This window comes from Bombina bombina, chromosome 6 (assembly GCF_027579735.1).
Source record: "Bombina bombina isolate aBomBom1 chromosome 6, aBomBom1.pri, whole genome shotgun sequence".
In the NCBI taxonomy this organism is placed as follows: domain Eukaryota; kingdom Metazoa; phylum Chordata; class Amphibia; order Anura; family Bombinatoridae; genus Bombina; species Bombina bombina.
Window position 1 is genome coordinate 1,118,624,153 of NC_069504.1, and position 18,038 is coordinate 1,118,642,190.

The window sequence follows — 18,038 nt, forward strand, 5'->3', positions numbered from 1 at the left end:
GTGTGCAACAGCTTATATATATTTCTTTCATGTAATTAACAAGAGTCCATGAGCTAGTGACGTATGGGATATACATTCCTACCAGGAGGGGCAAAGTTTCCCAAACCTTAAAATGCCTATAAATACACCCCTCACCACACCCACAAATCAGTTTTTACAAACTTTGCCTCCAAGGGAGGTGGTGAAGTAAGTTTGTGCTAGATTCTACGTTGATATGCGCTCCGCAGCAAGTTGGAGCCCGGTTTTCCTCTCAGCGTGCAGTGAATGTCAGAGGGATGTGAGGAGAGTATTGCCTATTGAATGCAGTGATCTCCTTCTACGGGGTCTATTTCATAAGGTTCTCTGTTATCGGTCGTAGAGATTCATCTCTTACCTCCCTTTTCAGATCGACGATATACTCTTATATTTACCATTTCCTCTACTGATTCTCGTTTCAGTACTGGTTTGGCTTTCTACAAACATGTAGATGAGTGTCCTGGGGTAAGTAAGTCTTATTTTCTGTGACACTCTAAGCTATGGTTGGGCACTTTATTTATAAAGTTCTAAATATATGTATTCAAACATTTATTTGCCTTGACTCAGAATGTTCAACTTTCCTTATTTCCAGACAGTCAGTTTCATATTTGGGATTATGCTTTAAATTATCATATTTTGTCTTACCTCAAAAATTTGACTTTTTTCCCTGTGGGCTGTTAGGCTCGCGGGGGCTGAAAATGCTTCATTTTATTGCGTCATTTTTGGCGCGGATTTTTTGGCGCAAAAATTCATTTCCGTTTCCGGCGTCATACGTGTCGCCGGAAGTTGCGTCATTTTTTGACGTTATTTTGCGCCAAAAATGTCGGCGTTCCGGATGTGGCGTCATTTTTGGCGCCAAAAGCATTTAGGCGCCAAATAATGTGGGCGTCTTATTTGGCGCCAAAAAATATGGGCGTCGCTTTTGTCTCCACATTATTTCAGTCTCATTTTCATTTGCTTCTGGTTGCTAGAAGCTTGATGTTTGGCATTTTTTTCCCATTCCTGAAACTGTCTTATAAGGAATTTGATTTATTTTGCTTTATATGTTGTTTTTTCTCTTACATATTGCAAGATGTCTCACGTTGCATCTGAGCCAGAAGATACTACAGGAAAACCACTGCCTGCTGGATCTACCAAAGCTAAGTGTATCTGCTGTAAACTTTTGGTAGCTATTTCTCCAGCTGTTGTTTGTATTAATTGTCATGACAAACTTGTTAAAGCAGATAATATTTCCTTTAGTGATGTACCATTGCCTGTTGCAGTTCCCTCAACATCTAAGGTGCAGAATGTTCCTGATAACATAAGAGATTTTGTTTCTGAATCCATAAAGAAGGCTTTGTCTGTTATTTCTCCTTCTAGTAAACGTAAAAAGTCTTTTAAATCTTCTCTCTCTACAGATGAATTTTTAAATGAACACCATCATTCTGATTCTTTGGACTCTTCTAGTTCAGAGGATTCTGTCTCAGAGATTGATGCTGATAAATCTTCATATTTATTTAAGATGGAATTTATTCGCTCTTTACTTAAAGAAGTACTAATTGCTTTAGAAATAGAGGATTCTAGTCCTTTTGATACTAATTCTATACGTTTGGATAAGGTTTTTAAAGCTCCTGCGGTTATTCCAGAAGTCTTTCCTGTTCCTAATGCTATTTCTGCAGTAATTGCTAAGGAATGGGATAAATTGGGTAATTCATTTACTCCTTCTAAACGTTTTAAGCAATTATATCCTGTTCCGCCTGACAGGTTAGAATTTTGGGACAAAATCCCTAAAGTTGATGGGGCTATTTCTACCCTTGCTAAACGTACTACCATTCCTACGTCAGATGGTACCTCGTTTAAGGATCCTTTAGATAGAAAAATTGAATCTTTTCTAAGAAAAGCTTATCTATGTTCAGGTAATCTTCTTAGACCTGCTATATCATTGGCTGATGTTGCTGCAGCTTCAACTTTTTGGTTGGAAACTCTAGCGCAACAAGTAACAAATCGTGATTCTCATGATATTATTATTCTTCTCCAGCATGCTAATAATTTCATCTGTGATGCCATTTTTGATATTATTAGAGTTGATGTTAGATTTATGTCTCTGGCTATCTTAGCCAGAAGAGCTTTATGGCTTAAGACTTGGAATGCTGATATGGCTTCTAAATCAACTCTACTTTCCATTTCTTTCCAGGGAAACAAATTATTTGGTTCTCAGTTGGATTCTATTATTTCAACTGTTACTGGTGGGAAAGGAACTTTTTTACCACAGGATAAAAAATCTAAAGGTAAAAACAGGGCTAACAATCGTTTTCGTTCCTTTCGTTTCAAAGAACAAAAGCCTGATCCTTCGTCCTCAGGAGCAGTTTCAGTTTGGAAACCATCTCCAGTCTGGAATAAATCCAAGCCTGCTAGAAAGGCAAAGCCTGCTTCTAAGTTCACATGAAGGTACGGCCCTCATTCCAGTTCAGCTGGTAGGGGGCAGGTTACGTTTTTTCAAAGAAATTTGGATCAAATCTGTTCACAATCTTTGGATTCAGAACATTGTTTCAGAAGGGTACAGAATTGGTTTCAAGATGAGACCTCCTGCAAAGAGATTTTTTCTTTCCCATGTCCCAGTAAATCCAGTGAAAGCTCAAGCATTTCTGAATTGTGTTTCAGATCTAGAGTTGGCTGGAGTAATTATGCCAGTTCCAGTTCCGGAACAGGGGATGGGGTTTTATTCAAATCTCTTCATTGTACCAAAGAAGGAGAATTCCTTCAGACCAGTTCTGGATCTAAAATTATTGAATCGTTATGTAAGGATACCAACGTTCAAGATGGTAACTGTAAGGACTATATTGCCTTTTGTTCAGCAAGGGAATTATATGTCCACAATAGATTTACAGGATGCATATCTGCATATTCCGATTCATCCAGATCATTATCAGTTCCTGAGATTCTCTTTTCTAGACAAGCATTACCAATTTGTGGCTCTACCGTTTGGCCTTGCTACAGCTCCAAGAATTTTCACAAAGATTCTCGGTGCCCTTCTGTCTGTAATCAGAGAACAGGGTATTGTGGTATTTCCTTATTTGGACGATATCTTGGTACTTGCTCCGTCTTTACATTTAGCAGAGTCTCATACGAATCGACTTGTGTTGTTTCTTCAAGATCATGGTTGGAGGATCAATTTACCAAAAAGTTCTTTGATTCCTCAAACAAGGGTAACCTTTCTGGGTTTCCAGATAGATTCAGTGTCCATGACTCTGTCTTTAACAGACAAGAGACGTCTAAAATTGATTACAGCTTGTCGAAACCTTCAGTCACAATCATTCCCTTCGGTAGCCTTATGCATGGAAATTCTAGGTCTTATGACTGCTGCATCGGACGCGATCCCCTTTGCTCGTTTTCACATGCGACCTCTTCAGCTCTGTATGCTGAACCAATGGTGCAGGGATTACACGAAGATATCTCAATTAATATCTTTAAAACCGATTGTTCGACACTCTCTAACGTGGTGGACAAATCACCATCGTTTAATTCAGGGGGCTTCTTTTGTTCTTCCGACCTGGACTGTAATTTCAACAGATGCAAGTCTCACAGGTTGGGGAGCTGTGTGGGGATCTCTGACGGCACAAGGAGTTTGGGAATCTCAGGAGGTGAGATTACCGATCAATATTTTGGAACTCCGTGCAATTTTCAGAGCTCTTCAGTTTTGGCCTCTTCTGAAGAGAGAATCGTTCATTTGTTTTCAGACAGACAATGTCACAACTGTGGCATACATCAATCATCAAGGAGGGACTCACAGTCCTCTGGCTATGAAAGAAGTATCTCGAATTTTGGTTTGGGCGGAATCCAGCTCCTGTCTAATCTCTGCGGTTCATTTCCCAGGTGTAGACAATTGGGAAGCGGATTATCTCAGTCGCCAAACGTTGCATCCGGGCGAATGGTCTCTTCACCCAGAGGTATTTCTTCAGATTGTTCAATTGTGGGGGCTCCCAGAGATAGATCTGATGGCCTCTCATCTAAACAAGAAACTTTCCAGGTATCTGTCCAGATCCCGGGATCCTCAGGCGGAGGCAGTGGATGCATTATCACTTCCTTGGAAGTATCATCCTGCCTATATCTTTCCGCCTCTAGTTCTTCTTCCAAGAGTAATCTCCAAGATTCTGAGGGAATGCTCGTTTGTTCTGCTAATAGCTCCGGCATGGCCTCACAGGTTTTGGTATGCGGATCTTGTCCGGATGGCATCTTGCCAGCCATGGACTCTTCCGTTAAGACCAGACCTTCTGTCACAAGGTCCTTTTTTCCATCCGGATCTGAAATCCTTAAATTTAAAGGTATGGAGATTGAACGCTTGATTCTTGGTCATAGAGGTTTCTCTGACTCCGTGATTAATACTATGTTACAGGCTCGTAAATCTGTATCTCGAGAGATATATTATAGAGTCTGGAAGACTTATATTTCATGGTGTCTTTCTCATCATTTTTCTTGGCATTCTTTTAGAATACCGAGAATTTTACAATTTCTTCAGGATGGTTTGGATAAGGGTTTGTCCGCAAGTTCTTTGAAAGGACAAATCTCTGCTCTTTCTGTTCTTTTTCACAGAAAGATTGCTATTCTTCCTGATATTCATTGTTTTGTACAAGCTTTGGTTCGTATAAAACCTGTCATTAAGTCAATTTCTCCTCCTTGGAGTTTGAATTTGGTTCTGGGAGCTCTTCAAGCTCCTCCGTTTGAACCTATGCATTCATTGGACATTAAATTACTTTCTTGGAAAGTTTTGTTCCTTTTGGCCATCTCTTCTGCTAGAAGAGTTTCTGAATTATCTGCTCTTTCGTGTGAGTCTCCTTTTCTGATTTTTCATCAGGATAAGGCGGTGTTGCGAACTTCTTTTGAATTTTTACCTAAAGTTGTGAATTCCAACAACATTAGTAGAGAAATTGTGGTTCCTTCATTATGTCCTAATCCTAAGAATTCTAAGGAGAAATCATTGCATTCTTTGGATGTTGTTAGAGCTTTGAAATATTATGTTGAAGCTACGAAATCTTTCCGTAAGACTTCTAGTCTATTTGTTATCTTTTCCGGTTCTAGGAAAGGCCAGAAAGCTTCTGCCATTTCTTTGGCATCTTGGTTGAAATCTTTAATTCATCTTGCCTATGTTGAGTCGGGTAAATCTCCGCCTCAAAGAATTACAGCTCATTCTACTAGGTCAGTATCTACTTCCTGGGCGTTTAGGAATGAAGCTTCGGTTGACCAGATCTGCAAAGCAGCAACTTGGTCTTCTTTGCATACTTTTACTAAATTCTACCATTTTGATGTATTTTCTTCTTCTGAAGCAGTTTTTGGTAGAAAAGTTCTTCAGGCAGCGGTTTCAGTTTGAATCTTCTGCTTATGTTTTTTGTTAAACTTTATTTTGGGTGTGGATTATTTTCAGCAGGAATTGGCTGTCTTTATTTTATCCCTCCCTCTCTAGTGACTCTTGTGTGGAAAGATCCACATCTTGGGTAGTCATTATCCCATACGTCACTAGCTCATGGACTCTTGTTAATTACATGAAAGAAAACATAATTTATGTAAGAACTTACCTGATAAATTCATTTCTTTCATATTAACAAGAGTCCATGAGGCCCACCCTTTTTTGTGGTGGTTATGATTTTTTTGTATAAAGCACAATTATTCCAATTCCTTATTTTATATGCTTCGCACTTTTTCTTATCACCCCACTTCTTGGCTATTCGTTAAACTGATTTGTGGGTGTGGTGAGGGGTGTATTTATAGGCATTTTAAGGTTTGGGAAACTTTGCCCCTCCTGGTAGGAATGTATATCCCATACGTCACTAGCTCATGGACTCTTGTTAATATGAAAGAAATGAATTTATCAGGTAAGTTCTTACATAAATTATGTTTTATACTATAATCGCGTTTGTAATGCGGCAGTTGCGCACGTACCCTCAAAGAAATGTTTGCAGCGCGAGGCAGCCAAAAGAATGTTGGCTGCACGCGCAGCCAAAAGAATTCACCTGGATGCAGCTTCACTGCATCCAGGTGGATTACGAAAATGGCAGGGTGGTGAAAGAATCCACCGACCACCCTGCCATTTTCGAAATCCACCGGGATTCAGCGAAGGCAAACTGAGCATTACAAAAAAAAAACTAACCGCCCGTAATTAGTATTAACCTAACCACCGCACAAAGTATTAAAGGTACACTAAACCCACATTTTTTTTTTCGTGGTTCAGATAGAGCATGCAATTTTAAGCAACTTTATAATTTACTCCTATTACCAAATTTTCTTCATTCTCTTGGTATCTTTATTTGAAAAGCAAGACTGTAAGTTTAGATGCCGGGCCATTTTTGGTGAACAACCTGGGTTGTTCTTGCTGATTGGTGGATAAATTCATCCACCAATAAAGTGTTGTCCAGAGCCCTGAACCAAAAATTGTCTGGCTCCTAAGCTTAGATGCCTTCTTTTTCAAATAAAGATAGCAAGAGAACGAAGAAAATTTGAAAAAAGGAGTAAATTAGAAAGTTGCTTAAAATTGCATGCTCTGAATCCTGAAAGAAAAAAATGAGTTCAGTGTCCCTTTAAGTAAAAAAAACTACCTAAATAAAATTAACACCTTAATACGCAAAATCCAACATCGCAAACTACCTAATACATCTATTAACCCCTAATCCGCAACCCCCCAAACGCATTAAGCCTTATTTACCTATTGACTCCTAAACTGCCAACCCCCACAGTGCAAAAAAATTATTTAATAACTAAGCCCCCTAACCTAACACCCCCTTAATTACATAAAAAATAAAATACTACATTACAATTTAAAATAAAAAATCCTAATAGTACTTAAAAAAAGAATTGCATTAAATTATTCTAAAATTACAGAAAATTAAAAAAAGGCTAACATTACAAAAAATAATAAACCACATTATCCCAAATAAAAAAATTAAACCTAATCTCTATGAAAATAAAAAAGCCCCCCTAAAATAAAAACACCCCCTAATCTAAGAATAAACTACCAATAGCCCTTAAAAGGGTTGTTTGTAGGGCATTGCCCTAAAGAAATCAGCTCTTTTACATTAAAAATAAATCTAGTCCCCCCCTAACAGTAAAACCCCCCACCCACCAAACCCCCCAAAATAAAGAAAAAACTAACACTAATAAACTTAAACTACCCATTGTCCCTAAAGGGGCATTTGTATGGGCATTGCCCTTAAAAGGGCATTCAGCTCTTTTTTTTGTTTTTACTTCTCTTAAAAGGGCAATAAGCTCTTTTTCAAATTGCCCAATGACTGAAGATTAAAGGCAAGGTACCCCATATTTATTGGGGTATCTTGCATTCCTATTGGCTGACATTTTTACATCAGCCAATAGGATGACAGCAAGTGAAATCTTAATGGCTGGTGAACAGCCAATAGGATGAGAGCAACTGAAATCTTATTGGCTGACAGCCAATAATATTTCAGTTAGGGACAGGGGAATAGATGTAGGGTGGATTTCGGGGAGGGGGACAGGGACAGAGGAATCGGGATAGATGAATAGAGGGATAGGGATAGATAGGTATATTTGCGTGTGTATGTGTGTGTATATATATCACAACATACTAGCAAAGGCCAAATTTAATAATCAGCCCTACTAGATAACAAACGGCCCAAGAATTACCATATTGCAGCAACCTATAATAGTTTGGATAGACAAAATTGTTTGACCCCTAGGATTTATACCTATATGGTAATTCTTGGGCCGTTTGTTATCTAGTAGGGCTGATTATTAAATTTGGCCTTTGCTAGTATGTTGTGATATTGATTATTGTACTTGCATATATAGATTGTCTATTGTAGCAATGCCTTTGGTTGCTGTATGCTATAACCATTATGTTTGTAGTTCTTATGTTGCCCTCCACATATGCCGCATTGAATGTGCTGCATTGTTGATATAGGTTGCTATGGTAACCGTTGGGACATGTGTGGTACGGCACTAGGAACTGCATAACATTATTAGATGCCATTTTTTTCTATAGTCCTATATTATATCAGGATGCGTATTGCCTATGTTAGTTTTTTGTTTTTTTGTGTATTGATTATTTGTCTAAATGTGTTCATTTTATTTTAGTCCCTGTTACGTTGCCACGGCCGATGACGTCACTCGCAGGGGAGACGCATCTAACGTGGAGAGCGTAGTTCATTGTTTGGTGGTGGATATAACACAGCGTGGTGGTAAGTTTGCATAACCTTGTAAGTCTGAGGACGGGTTTTTTGTAGCCCGAAAACGTTCACTTAATAAAGGTGACATATGGATATAAGACCTTTGGAGTGCTGCTTGTTTTGATGATAGATATATATATATATATATATATATATATATATATATATATATATATATATATATATATATATATATATATATATATATATATATATTTTGAGAGAAGTGCACTCACAGGAACGAACAACTGGCTCAATACCATTGTTAGTCTGTTCTATGGCGATTTACCACCTGGGTGCAGCTTTTTATAGCCCAGTAATGCTTTTCGGCGCTGGACTGCCCGTAATAGGGAGAATCAGACTGATATACTACAGGAAAGTTCTTAGTGGGCTAAAAGAAGCTGTGGTAAATCGCCATAGAACAGGCTAACAATGGTGTGTGTGTGTGTGTGTGTGTGTGTATATATATATATATTATATGTGTGTATATATATATTATATATGTGTATATATATATATATATATATATATATTCTATAGTCTATTCCAATCAGGGACTGCACTCACTGGATTTGGATCAAAACTTAATTTATTAATACATTATGGTGATGTTTTGAGGTACACAGACCCCTTCCTCAGACCAGACAACAGTGCAAATGAACACAGTGAAATATAAAGGAGCTTAAGCCCCACCCATCAACCTAAAAATTGCGCCAAAATTAGGTAGTCATGGCAACACCATGGTTGCTAAGTAATAATAGATACCACCAACATACAATAAAAATAACAATAAAACCATGTATACTGTATCTCTCAATTAATCTATACATATATGACTTCAGTCACATCCACTATAGCTGTGTATATCTAAACCTTATATCCATGTAGCCATACAATTTAAAATCATAAACAGAAACAAAAAGAGAAAAAGAAGAAAGAAATAAAACCTTATGTGTACACCATGTGTCGCAAAGTATCACAGAATTGTGTATTTATACATTACATCAGTCTAGCATAGTTGTGTAGAGAGCAATCCACTTGTCAGACAAACCCTAGCGATTATATTTTGGGCTCCCTGGGAATATGTTGTGGGGACAGATAGCCTAGTCACGCATAATGCCTATAGATTGTGTTTATATGGACAAATGACCAAGACTGTGCGCTATGCTTAAATACAGCGGTTAAATTGTATGGCTACATGGATATAAGGTTTAGATATACACAGCTACAGTGGATGTGAATGAAGTCATATATATGTATAGATTAATTGAGAGAGAGATATATATGGTTTTATTTCTCCTGTTAAGTGTAGTCAGTCCACGGGTCATCCATTACTTATGGGATTATAACTCCTCCCTAACAGGAAGTGCAAGAGGATCACCCAAGCAGAGCTGCTATATAGCTCCTCCCCTCTACGTCATACCCAGTCATTCTCTTGCACCTAACTAATAGATAGGACGTGTGAGAGGACTGTGGTTGTTAAACTTAGTTTTTATTTCTTCAATCAAAAGTTTGTTATTTTAAACGGCACCGGAGTGTGTTGTTTTTTCTCAGGCAGCATTAGAAGAAGAATCTACCTGAGTTTGTGTATGATCTTAGCGGACGTAACTAAGATCCATTTGCTGTTCTCGGCCATTCTGAGGAGCGAGGTAACTTCAGAACAGGGGACAGCGGGCAGGTTCACCTGCAAGGAGGTATGTGCAGTATATTATTTTCTAAGGAATGGAATTGACTGAGAAAATACTTCTAATACCGATGTAATGTAAGTACAGCCTTAAATGCAGTAGTAGCAACTGGTATCAGGCTGATATGTATGTATGTTTACACTGAAGTATTTCTGGGGAATGGCACTTCACTAAGAAAATACTGTATACATATAACTTTTAGCCTTTCCTGCAGTGAGAGCGGCTAGCAGCAGGCTTTTTAATAACATTTCATAATTTATATTTAAAACCTTTACTGGCATGTTAATCGTTTATTTCTCTGAGGTACTTGGTGAAAAATTTATGGGCGTTATTTTCCACATGGCTGTCGTTTGTTATGAATTAAATCAGTTTACTGAGCTTCCCCACTGTTGTAGTATGAGTGGGAGGGGCCTATTTTGGCGCTTTATTGCGCAGTAGAAATTCAGTCACAGTCTGCCTTTTTCTCCCTGCATGATCCAGGACGTCTCTACAGAGCTCAGGGGTCTCCAAAACTAGTTTTGAGGGAGGTAATCACTCACAGCAGACCTGTGAGACTGTGCTTTGACTGTGATAAAAACGTTTATATTTTCAATTGTTATCTGTTTTTTGGTATTAAGGGGTTAATCATCCATTTGCTAGTGGGTGCAATCCTTTGCTAACTTAATGCATTTACTGTGAAAATTTGGTTTCTATAACTAATCCGGTTCATTGTTATTTCAACTGTGACAGTTTTGTGTGCTTCTTAAAGGCACAGTAACGTTTTTATATTGCTTGTAAATTTATTTGAAAAGTATTTTCCAAGCTTGCTAGGCTAATTGCTAGTTTGTTTAAACATGTCTGACACAGAGGAATCTCTTTGTGCAATATGTTCAAAGGCCAATGTGGAGCCCAATAGAAATTTGTGTACTAATTGCATTGATGCTACTTTAAATAAAAGCCAATCTGTACATGTCAAGAAAATTTCACCAGACAACGAGGGGAAAGTTATGCCGACTAACTCTCCTCACGTGTCAGTACCTGCATCTCCCGCTCAGGAGGTGCGTGATATTGTGGCGCCAAGTACATCAGGGCGGCCATTACAAATCACTTTACAAGACATGGCTAATGTTATGACTGAAGTTTTATCTAAATTACCAGAACTTAGAGGTAAACGCGACCACTCTGGGGTGAGAACAGAGTACGCTGATAATGTTAGAGCCATGTCTGATACTGCGTCACAATTGGCAGAACATGAAGACGGAGAGCTTCATTCTGTGGGTGACGGATCTGATCCAAATAAACTGGACTCAGACATTTCAAATTTTAAATTTAAGCTTGAGAACCTCCGTGTATTATTAGGGGAGGTATTAGCGGCTCTGAATGATTGTAACACGGTTGCAATCCCAGAGAAATTATGTAGGCTGGATAGATACTATGCGGTACCGGCGTGTACTGACGTTTTTCCTATACCTAAGAGGCTTACAGAGATTATTACCAAGGAGTGGGATAGGCCCGGTGTACCCTTTACCCCCCTCCTATATTTAGAAAAATGTTTCCAATAGACGCCACCACACGGGACTTATGCCAGACGGTCCCTAAGGTGGAGGGAGCAGTTTCTACTCTGGCTAAGCGTACCACTATCCCGGTGGAGGATAGCTGTGCCTTTTCAGATCCAATGGATAAAAAGTTAGAGGGTTACCTTAAGAAAATGTTTACTCAACAAGGTTTTATATTACAACCCCTCGCATGCATTGCGCCTGTCACGGCTGCGGCGGCATTCTGGTTTGAGTCTCTAGAAGAGACCATTAGCTCAGTTCCATTGGATGAAATTATAGACAAGCTTAGAGTCCTTAAGCTAGCTAATTCATTTATTTCTGATGCCGTAGTACATTTAACTAAGCTTACGGCTAAGAATTCCGGATTCGCCATTCAGGCGCGCAGAGCGCTGTGGCTAAAATCCTGGTCAGCCGATGTGACTTCTAAATCTAAATTGCTTAACATACCTTTCAAAGGGCAGACATTATTCAGGCCCGGTTTGAAAGAAATTATCGCTGACATTACTGGAGGTAAGGGCCATGCCCTGCCTCAAGACAGAGCCAAACCAAGGGCTAGACAGTCTAATTTTCGTGCCTTTCGTAACTTCAAGGCAGGAGCAGCATCAACTTCCTCCGCTCCAAAACAGGAAGGAACTGTTGCTCGCTACAGACAGGGCTGGAAACCTAACCAGACCTGGAACAAGGGCAAGCAGGCCAGAAAACCTGCTGCTGCCCCTAAGACAGCATGAAGTGAGGGCCCCCAATCCGGAAACGGATCTAGTAGGGGGCAGACTTTCTCTCTTCGCCAAGGCTTGGGCAAGAGATGTCCAGGATCCCTGGGCGTTAGAGATCATATCTCAGGGATATCTTCTGGACTTCAAAGCTTCTCCTCCAAAAGGGAGATTTCATCTTTCAAGGTTGTCAGCAAACCAGATAAAGAAAGAGGCGTTTCTACGCTGTGTACAAGATCTTTTACTAATGGGAGTGATCCACCCGGTTCCGCGGTCGGAACACGGACAAGGGTTTTACTCAAATCTGTTTGTGGTTCCCAAGAAAGAAGGAACCTTCAGACCAATCTTGGATTTAAAGATCCTAAACAAATTCCTAAGAGTTCCATCGTTCAAAATGGAAACTATTCGGACAATCTTACCCATGATCCAAAAGGGTCAGTACATGACCACAGTGGATTTAAAGGATGCCTACCTTCACATACCGATTCACAAAGATCATTACCGGTACCTAAGGTTTGCCTTCCTAGACAGGCATTACCAGTTTGTAGCTCTTCCCTTCGGGTTAGCTACTGCTCCAAGAATCTTTACAAAGGTTCTGGGTTCTCTTCTGGCGGTACTAAGACCGCGAGGAATATCGGTAGCTCCGTACCTAGACGACATTCTGATACAAGCGTCAAGTTTCCAAACTGCCAAGTCTCATACAGAGTTAGTACTGGCATTTCTAAGGTCACATGGGTGGAAAGTGAACGAAGAAAAGAGTTCTCTATTGCCACTCACAAGAGTTCCCTTCTTAGGGACTCTTATAGATTCTGTAGAAATGAAAATTTACCTGACAGAGGACAGGTTAACAAAACTTCTAAATGCTTGCCGTGTCCTTCATTCCATTCCACACCCGTCAGTGGCTCAATGCATGGAGGTAATCGGCTTAATGGTAGCGGCAATGGACATAGTACCCTTTGCACGCCTGCATCTCAGACCACTACAATTGTGCATGCTAAGTCAGTGGAATGGGGATTACTCAGATTTGTCCCCTATGCTGGATCAAGAGACCAGAAATTCTCTTCTATGGTGTCTCTCTCGGCCACATCTGTCCAAGGGGATGCCCTTCAGCAGGCTTGATTGGACGATTGTAACAACAGACGCCAGCCTGCTAGGTTGGGGCGCTGTCTGGAATTCCCTGAAGACTCAGGGATCATGGACTCAGGAGGAGAGTCTCCTTCCCATAAATATTCTGGAATTAAGAGCAGTTTTCAATGCCCTTCTGGCTTGGCCTCAGTTAGCAACTCTGAGGTTCATCAGGTTTCAGTCGGACAACATCACGACTGTGGCTTACATCAACCATCAGGGAGGGACAAGGAGTTCCCTAGCGATGATGGAAGTCTCAAAGATAATTCACTGGGCAGAGTCTCACTCTTGCCACCTATCAGCGATCCACATCCCAGGCGTGGAGAACTGGGAGGCGGATTTTCTAAGTCGCCAGACTTTTCATCCGGGGGAGTGGGAACTTCATCCGGAGGTCTTTGCCCAAATACTTCGGCGTTGGGGCAAACCAGATCTGGATCTCATGGCGTCTCGCCAGAACGCCAAACTTCCTTGTTACGGATCCAGGTCCAGGGACCCGGGAGCAGTTCTGATAGATGCTCTGACAGCACCTTGGGCCTTCAACATGGCTTATGTGTTTCCACCCTTCCCGATGCTTCCTCGATTGATTGCCAGGATCAAACAGGAGAGAGCATCAGTGATTCTAATAGCGCCTGCGTGGCCACGCAGGACCTGGTATGCAGACCTAGTGGACATGTCGTCCTGTCCACCATGGTCTCTACCTCTGAGACAGGACCTTCTGGTTCAGGGTCCTTTCAAACATCCAAATCTAATTTCTCTGAGGCTGACTGCATGGAGATTGAATGCTTGATTCTATCAAAGCGTGGATTCTCTGAGTCAGTGATTGATACCTTAATACAGGCTAGGAAGCCTGTTACCAGGAAAATTTACCATAAAATATGGCGCAAATACTTGCATTGGTGCGAATCCAAGAGTTACTCATGGAGTAAGGTTAGGATTCCTAGGATATTGTCTTTTCTACAAGAAGGTTTAGAAAAGGGTTTATCCGCTAGTTCGTTAAAGGGACAGATCTCAGCTTTGTCCATCCTTTTACACAAACGTCTGTCAGAAGTTCCAGACGTTCAGGCTTTTTGTCAGGCTTTGGCCAGGATTAAGCCTGTGTTTAAAACTGTTGCTCCGCCATGGAGCTTAAACTTAGTTCTTAACGTTTTACAGGGTGTTCCGTTTGAACCCCTTCATTCCATTGATATCAAGCTATTATCTTGGAAAGTTCTGTTTTTAATGGCTATTTCCTCGGCTCGAAGAGTCTCGGAGTTATCGGCCTTACATTGTGATTCTCCTTATCTGATTTTCCATTCAGACAAGGTAGTTCTGCGTACTAAACCTGGGTTCTTACCTAAGGTAGTCACTAACAGGAATATCAATCAAGAGATTGTTGTTCCATCATTGTGCCCTAACCCTTCCTCAAAGAAGGAACGACTTCTGCACAATCTGGACGTTGTCCGTGCCCTGAAATTTTATTTGCAGGCAACTAAAGATTTTCGACAAACTTCTTCCCTGTTTGTCGTTTATTCTGGACAGAGGAGAGGTCAAAAGGCTTCGGCTACCTCTCTCTCCTTCTGGCTTCGTAGCATAATACGTTTAGCCTATGAGACTGCTGGACAGCAGCCTCCTGAAAGAATTACAGCTCATTCTACCAGAGCTGTGGCTTCCACTTGGGCCTTTAAAAATGAGGCCTCTATTGAACAGATTTGCAAGGCTGCGACTTGGTCTTCACTTCACACTTTTTCCAAATTTTACAAATTTGACACTTTTGCTTCTTCGGAGGCTGTTTTTGGGAGTAAGGTTCTTCAGGCAGTGGTTCCTTCCGTGTAAAGATCCTGCCTGTCCCTCCCGTCATCCGTGTACTTTAGCTTTGGTATTGGTATCCCATAAGTAATGGATGACCCGTGGACTGACTACACTTAACGGGAGAAAACAAAATTTATGCTTACCTGATAAATTCCTTTCTCCTGTAGTGTAGTCAGTCCACGGCCCGCCCTGTTTTTTATGGCAGGTCTAAATTTTAAATTATACTCCAGTCACCACTGCACCCTATAGTTTCTCCTTTCTCGTTTGGTTTTCGGTCGAATGACTGGGTATGACGTAGAGGGGAGGAGCTATATAGCAGCTCTGCTTGGGTGATCCTCTTGCACTTCCTGTTAGGGAGGAGTTATAATCCCATAAGTAATGGATGACCCGTGGACTGACTCCACTACAGGAGAAAGGAATTTATCAGGTAAGCATAAATTTTGTTTTTTATTGTATGTTGGTGGTATCTGTGTGTGTGTTGGTATTGTTACTTAGCAACCATGGTGTTGCCATGACTACCTAATTTTGGCGCATTTTTTAGGTTGATGGGTGGGGCTTAGCTCCTTTTATATTTCACTGTGTTTATTTGCACTGTTGTCTGGTCTGAGGAAGGGGTCTGTGTACCTCGAAACGTCACCATAATGTATTAATAAATTAAGTTTTGATCCAAATCCAGTGAGTGCAGTCCCTAAAAAGGAGTAAAACCCCTGCAGAAATAAGGATATAAGTTGTGAAGATATGGACAGACCAACTACATCCACTCAGGATTCAGAACCCCCAAAGTCCTAAGGAGGCAACATCTGAGCTGAGAAAGGAATATGGGATCTAAGTTGTCTGAGCATAACCACTCAGCACATGGTGAATAGAAATAACCACCGCTTCAAACATAAACCTCACTGTAGGGGGCGTCGCCCAGCTGTAGATGAAAACAGAGCTCTGCACTTTATCACATATAGGTTTATTAAACTGCAAGGGAGCATAAATGGGATAACTACAAGCATAGAACAAAACTGTCAATAAGCAACATGAACCAAGTAGGAAAGAGTCCCAGCAGGAGGAGCAATTGTGTCAGTCAGAGCAGTTAGTTTCCCAAATATCTGAGTTTGACAAGCGGGGTTAGTTCTTAACCCAAAAGATAGTAAGGTAGTCTCAAATGGAGGCCAACTTTTAGAGCAAAAACAGGATTAGTATTGCCAAGCAACATGCGGTTAGGGCGATTAACACATTGGTCACATACCTACCTGTCGATTACACCTGCATTAAGACAGTAGTTGCCTGCAAATCATCGTACGGACTTCCCAAAGCTCCTGTTGTACTCCTGTTGAGTCCAATCTCCACTGCTACACACACTAGTAGCGAGACATAAACACCATCCAGCAAACTCATCTAGGTTACAGCGTAGAACACGAAACAGATCAGCGTGTCAAACACATGAATCGGTCAGCCAATACCGACGCGCGTTTCACCCCCTCGTCATCAGGGGCTTCCTCAGGGTTTGTTAGATTCAATGCTTCTTGCAAACTTTTAAAGTGCTACTTACACCGCCCATATTGGAGGGGAAAGATAGAAAGCTTAAAGGGGCCAACATAAAAGTACGGCTCAGTCATATTATACATACATTAAAAAAGCACATAATCGCAACAAAGTTTACATATCAGGTTAGTAAATTGCTAGCACATAAATTTCATATTTTTCAGTGATTAAACAGATGAATGGAATTAATGTTATTGTATTAGTTTGTTTATTATAAAAAACTGGCGATGTCTAATTGTTCATTCATGCCATTTGGACTAATGGTAGAGAGGTTGTAAATCCATCTACACTCCTTTTGAAGGAGGGCTCTATCATTGTCACCACCTCTACCATTAGTTTATACTTCTGTCTATGCCAATAAATCTCATAGTCTGTATATATCTACTAGTTTATATAATAGTATGTGTGTGTGTGTGTGTGTGTGTATGTATATGTGTATATATATATATATATATATATATATAATTACCAAAATATCATCAGATATAGATATATAGATATATATAGAAATATGTATTTATGAATAAATACATTTTCTTCTATGTGAAGAACATTCGAATGTGAAATATTTATATTTTCATGTCGGGTTATCGCACATGATATGCCTTTTGGGTTTACGCGTGAGTGAAAATATTTTACTTTCAACTCATAATACGAGAGCAACCCGACGAGCGCAAAAAGCTGAACTTCTAGCGCAGTTAACCCTCGAGCAGGAGCGTTAATTCCTGCTTCACTTGTAATCTGGCCCTATGTCGGATGAAAAAAAAAGCATTTGGTTAGTCTGGGGCACTTACTAAACATCTTTATTCTATGTTTTGTCCCTACATGAGATAGTAGTGCTTAAAGGGACAGTCTAGTCAAAATTAAATTTTTATGATTCAGATAGCTCATGTAAATTTAAACAACGTTCCAATTTATTTTATTCATTAAATTGTCTTTGTTCTTTTGGTATTCTTTGTTGAAAAATAAACCTAGGTAGGCTCATATGCTAATTTCTTAACCTTTGAAGGTCGCCTCTTATCTCAGTTAGACAGTGCTAGTTAATGTGTGCCATATAGATAACATTATGCTTAATCCTGTGGAGTTACTTATGAGTTAGCACTTATTGGCTAAAATGCTATGCTTAACCCCCATTGCGGTCACTACTCCAATGCAATCTCCCCATCACTATTAATCCATTAACCACCACAACCACCAATGCAAAGACCCCTATGCTATTAACCTTCTACCTGCTACAACCCCCAATGCAAACTCCCCTATGCTGTTAAAGGGACAGTCAGGTCCAAAAAAAACTTTCAAGATTCAGATAGGGCATGTAATTTTAAACCGCTTTCCAATTTACTTTTATCACCAATTTTGCTTTGTTCCTTTGGTATTCTTAGTTGAAAGTTAAACCTAGGAGGTTCATATGCTAATTTTAGACCTTGAAGGCCGCCTCTGCATTTGAGTTTTTCACCACTAGAGGGCGTTGGTTCATTT

The 18,038-nt window shown here is 40.1% G+C and overlaps 1 protein-coding gene across 2 annotated transcripts in view; it reads left to right on the forward strand.

Annotated features, from left to right (window-relative positions):
- LOC128664261 (poly(U)-specific endoribonuclease-A) overlaps positions 1 to 18,038 on the forward strand; it is a 169,486-nt gene that overhangs the window by 111,392 nt on the left and 40,056 nt on the right. Inside the window, exon 6 of one of the 2 annotated variants that reach the window (XM_053719080.1) lies at positions 8,092 to 8,195. The exons of the other annotated variant lie outside the window; for it this stretch is intronic. Within the exon in view, the coding sequence (XP_053575055.1) occupies positions 8,092 to 8,195 (104 nt within the window). The remainder of the gene's footprint in view (positions 1 to 8,091; positions 8,196 to 18,038) is intronic. 2 annotated transcript variants of the gene reach the window in all.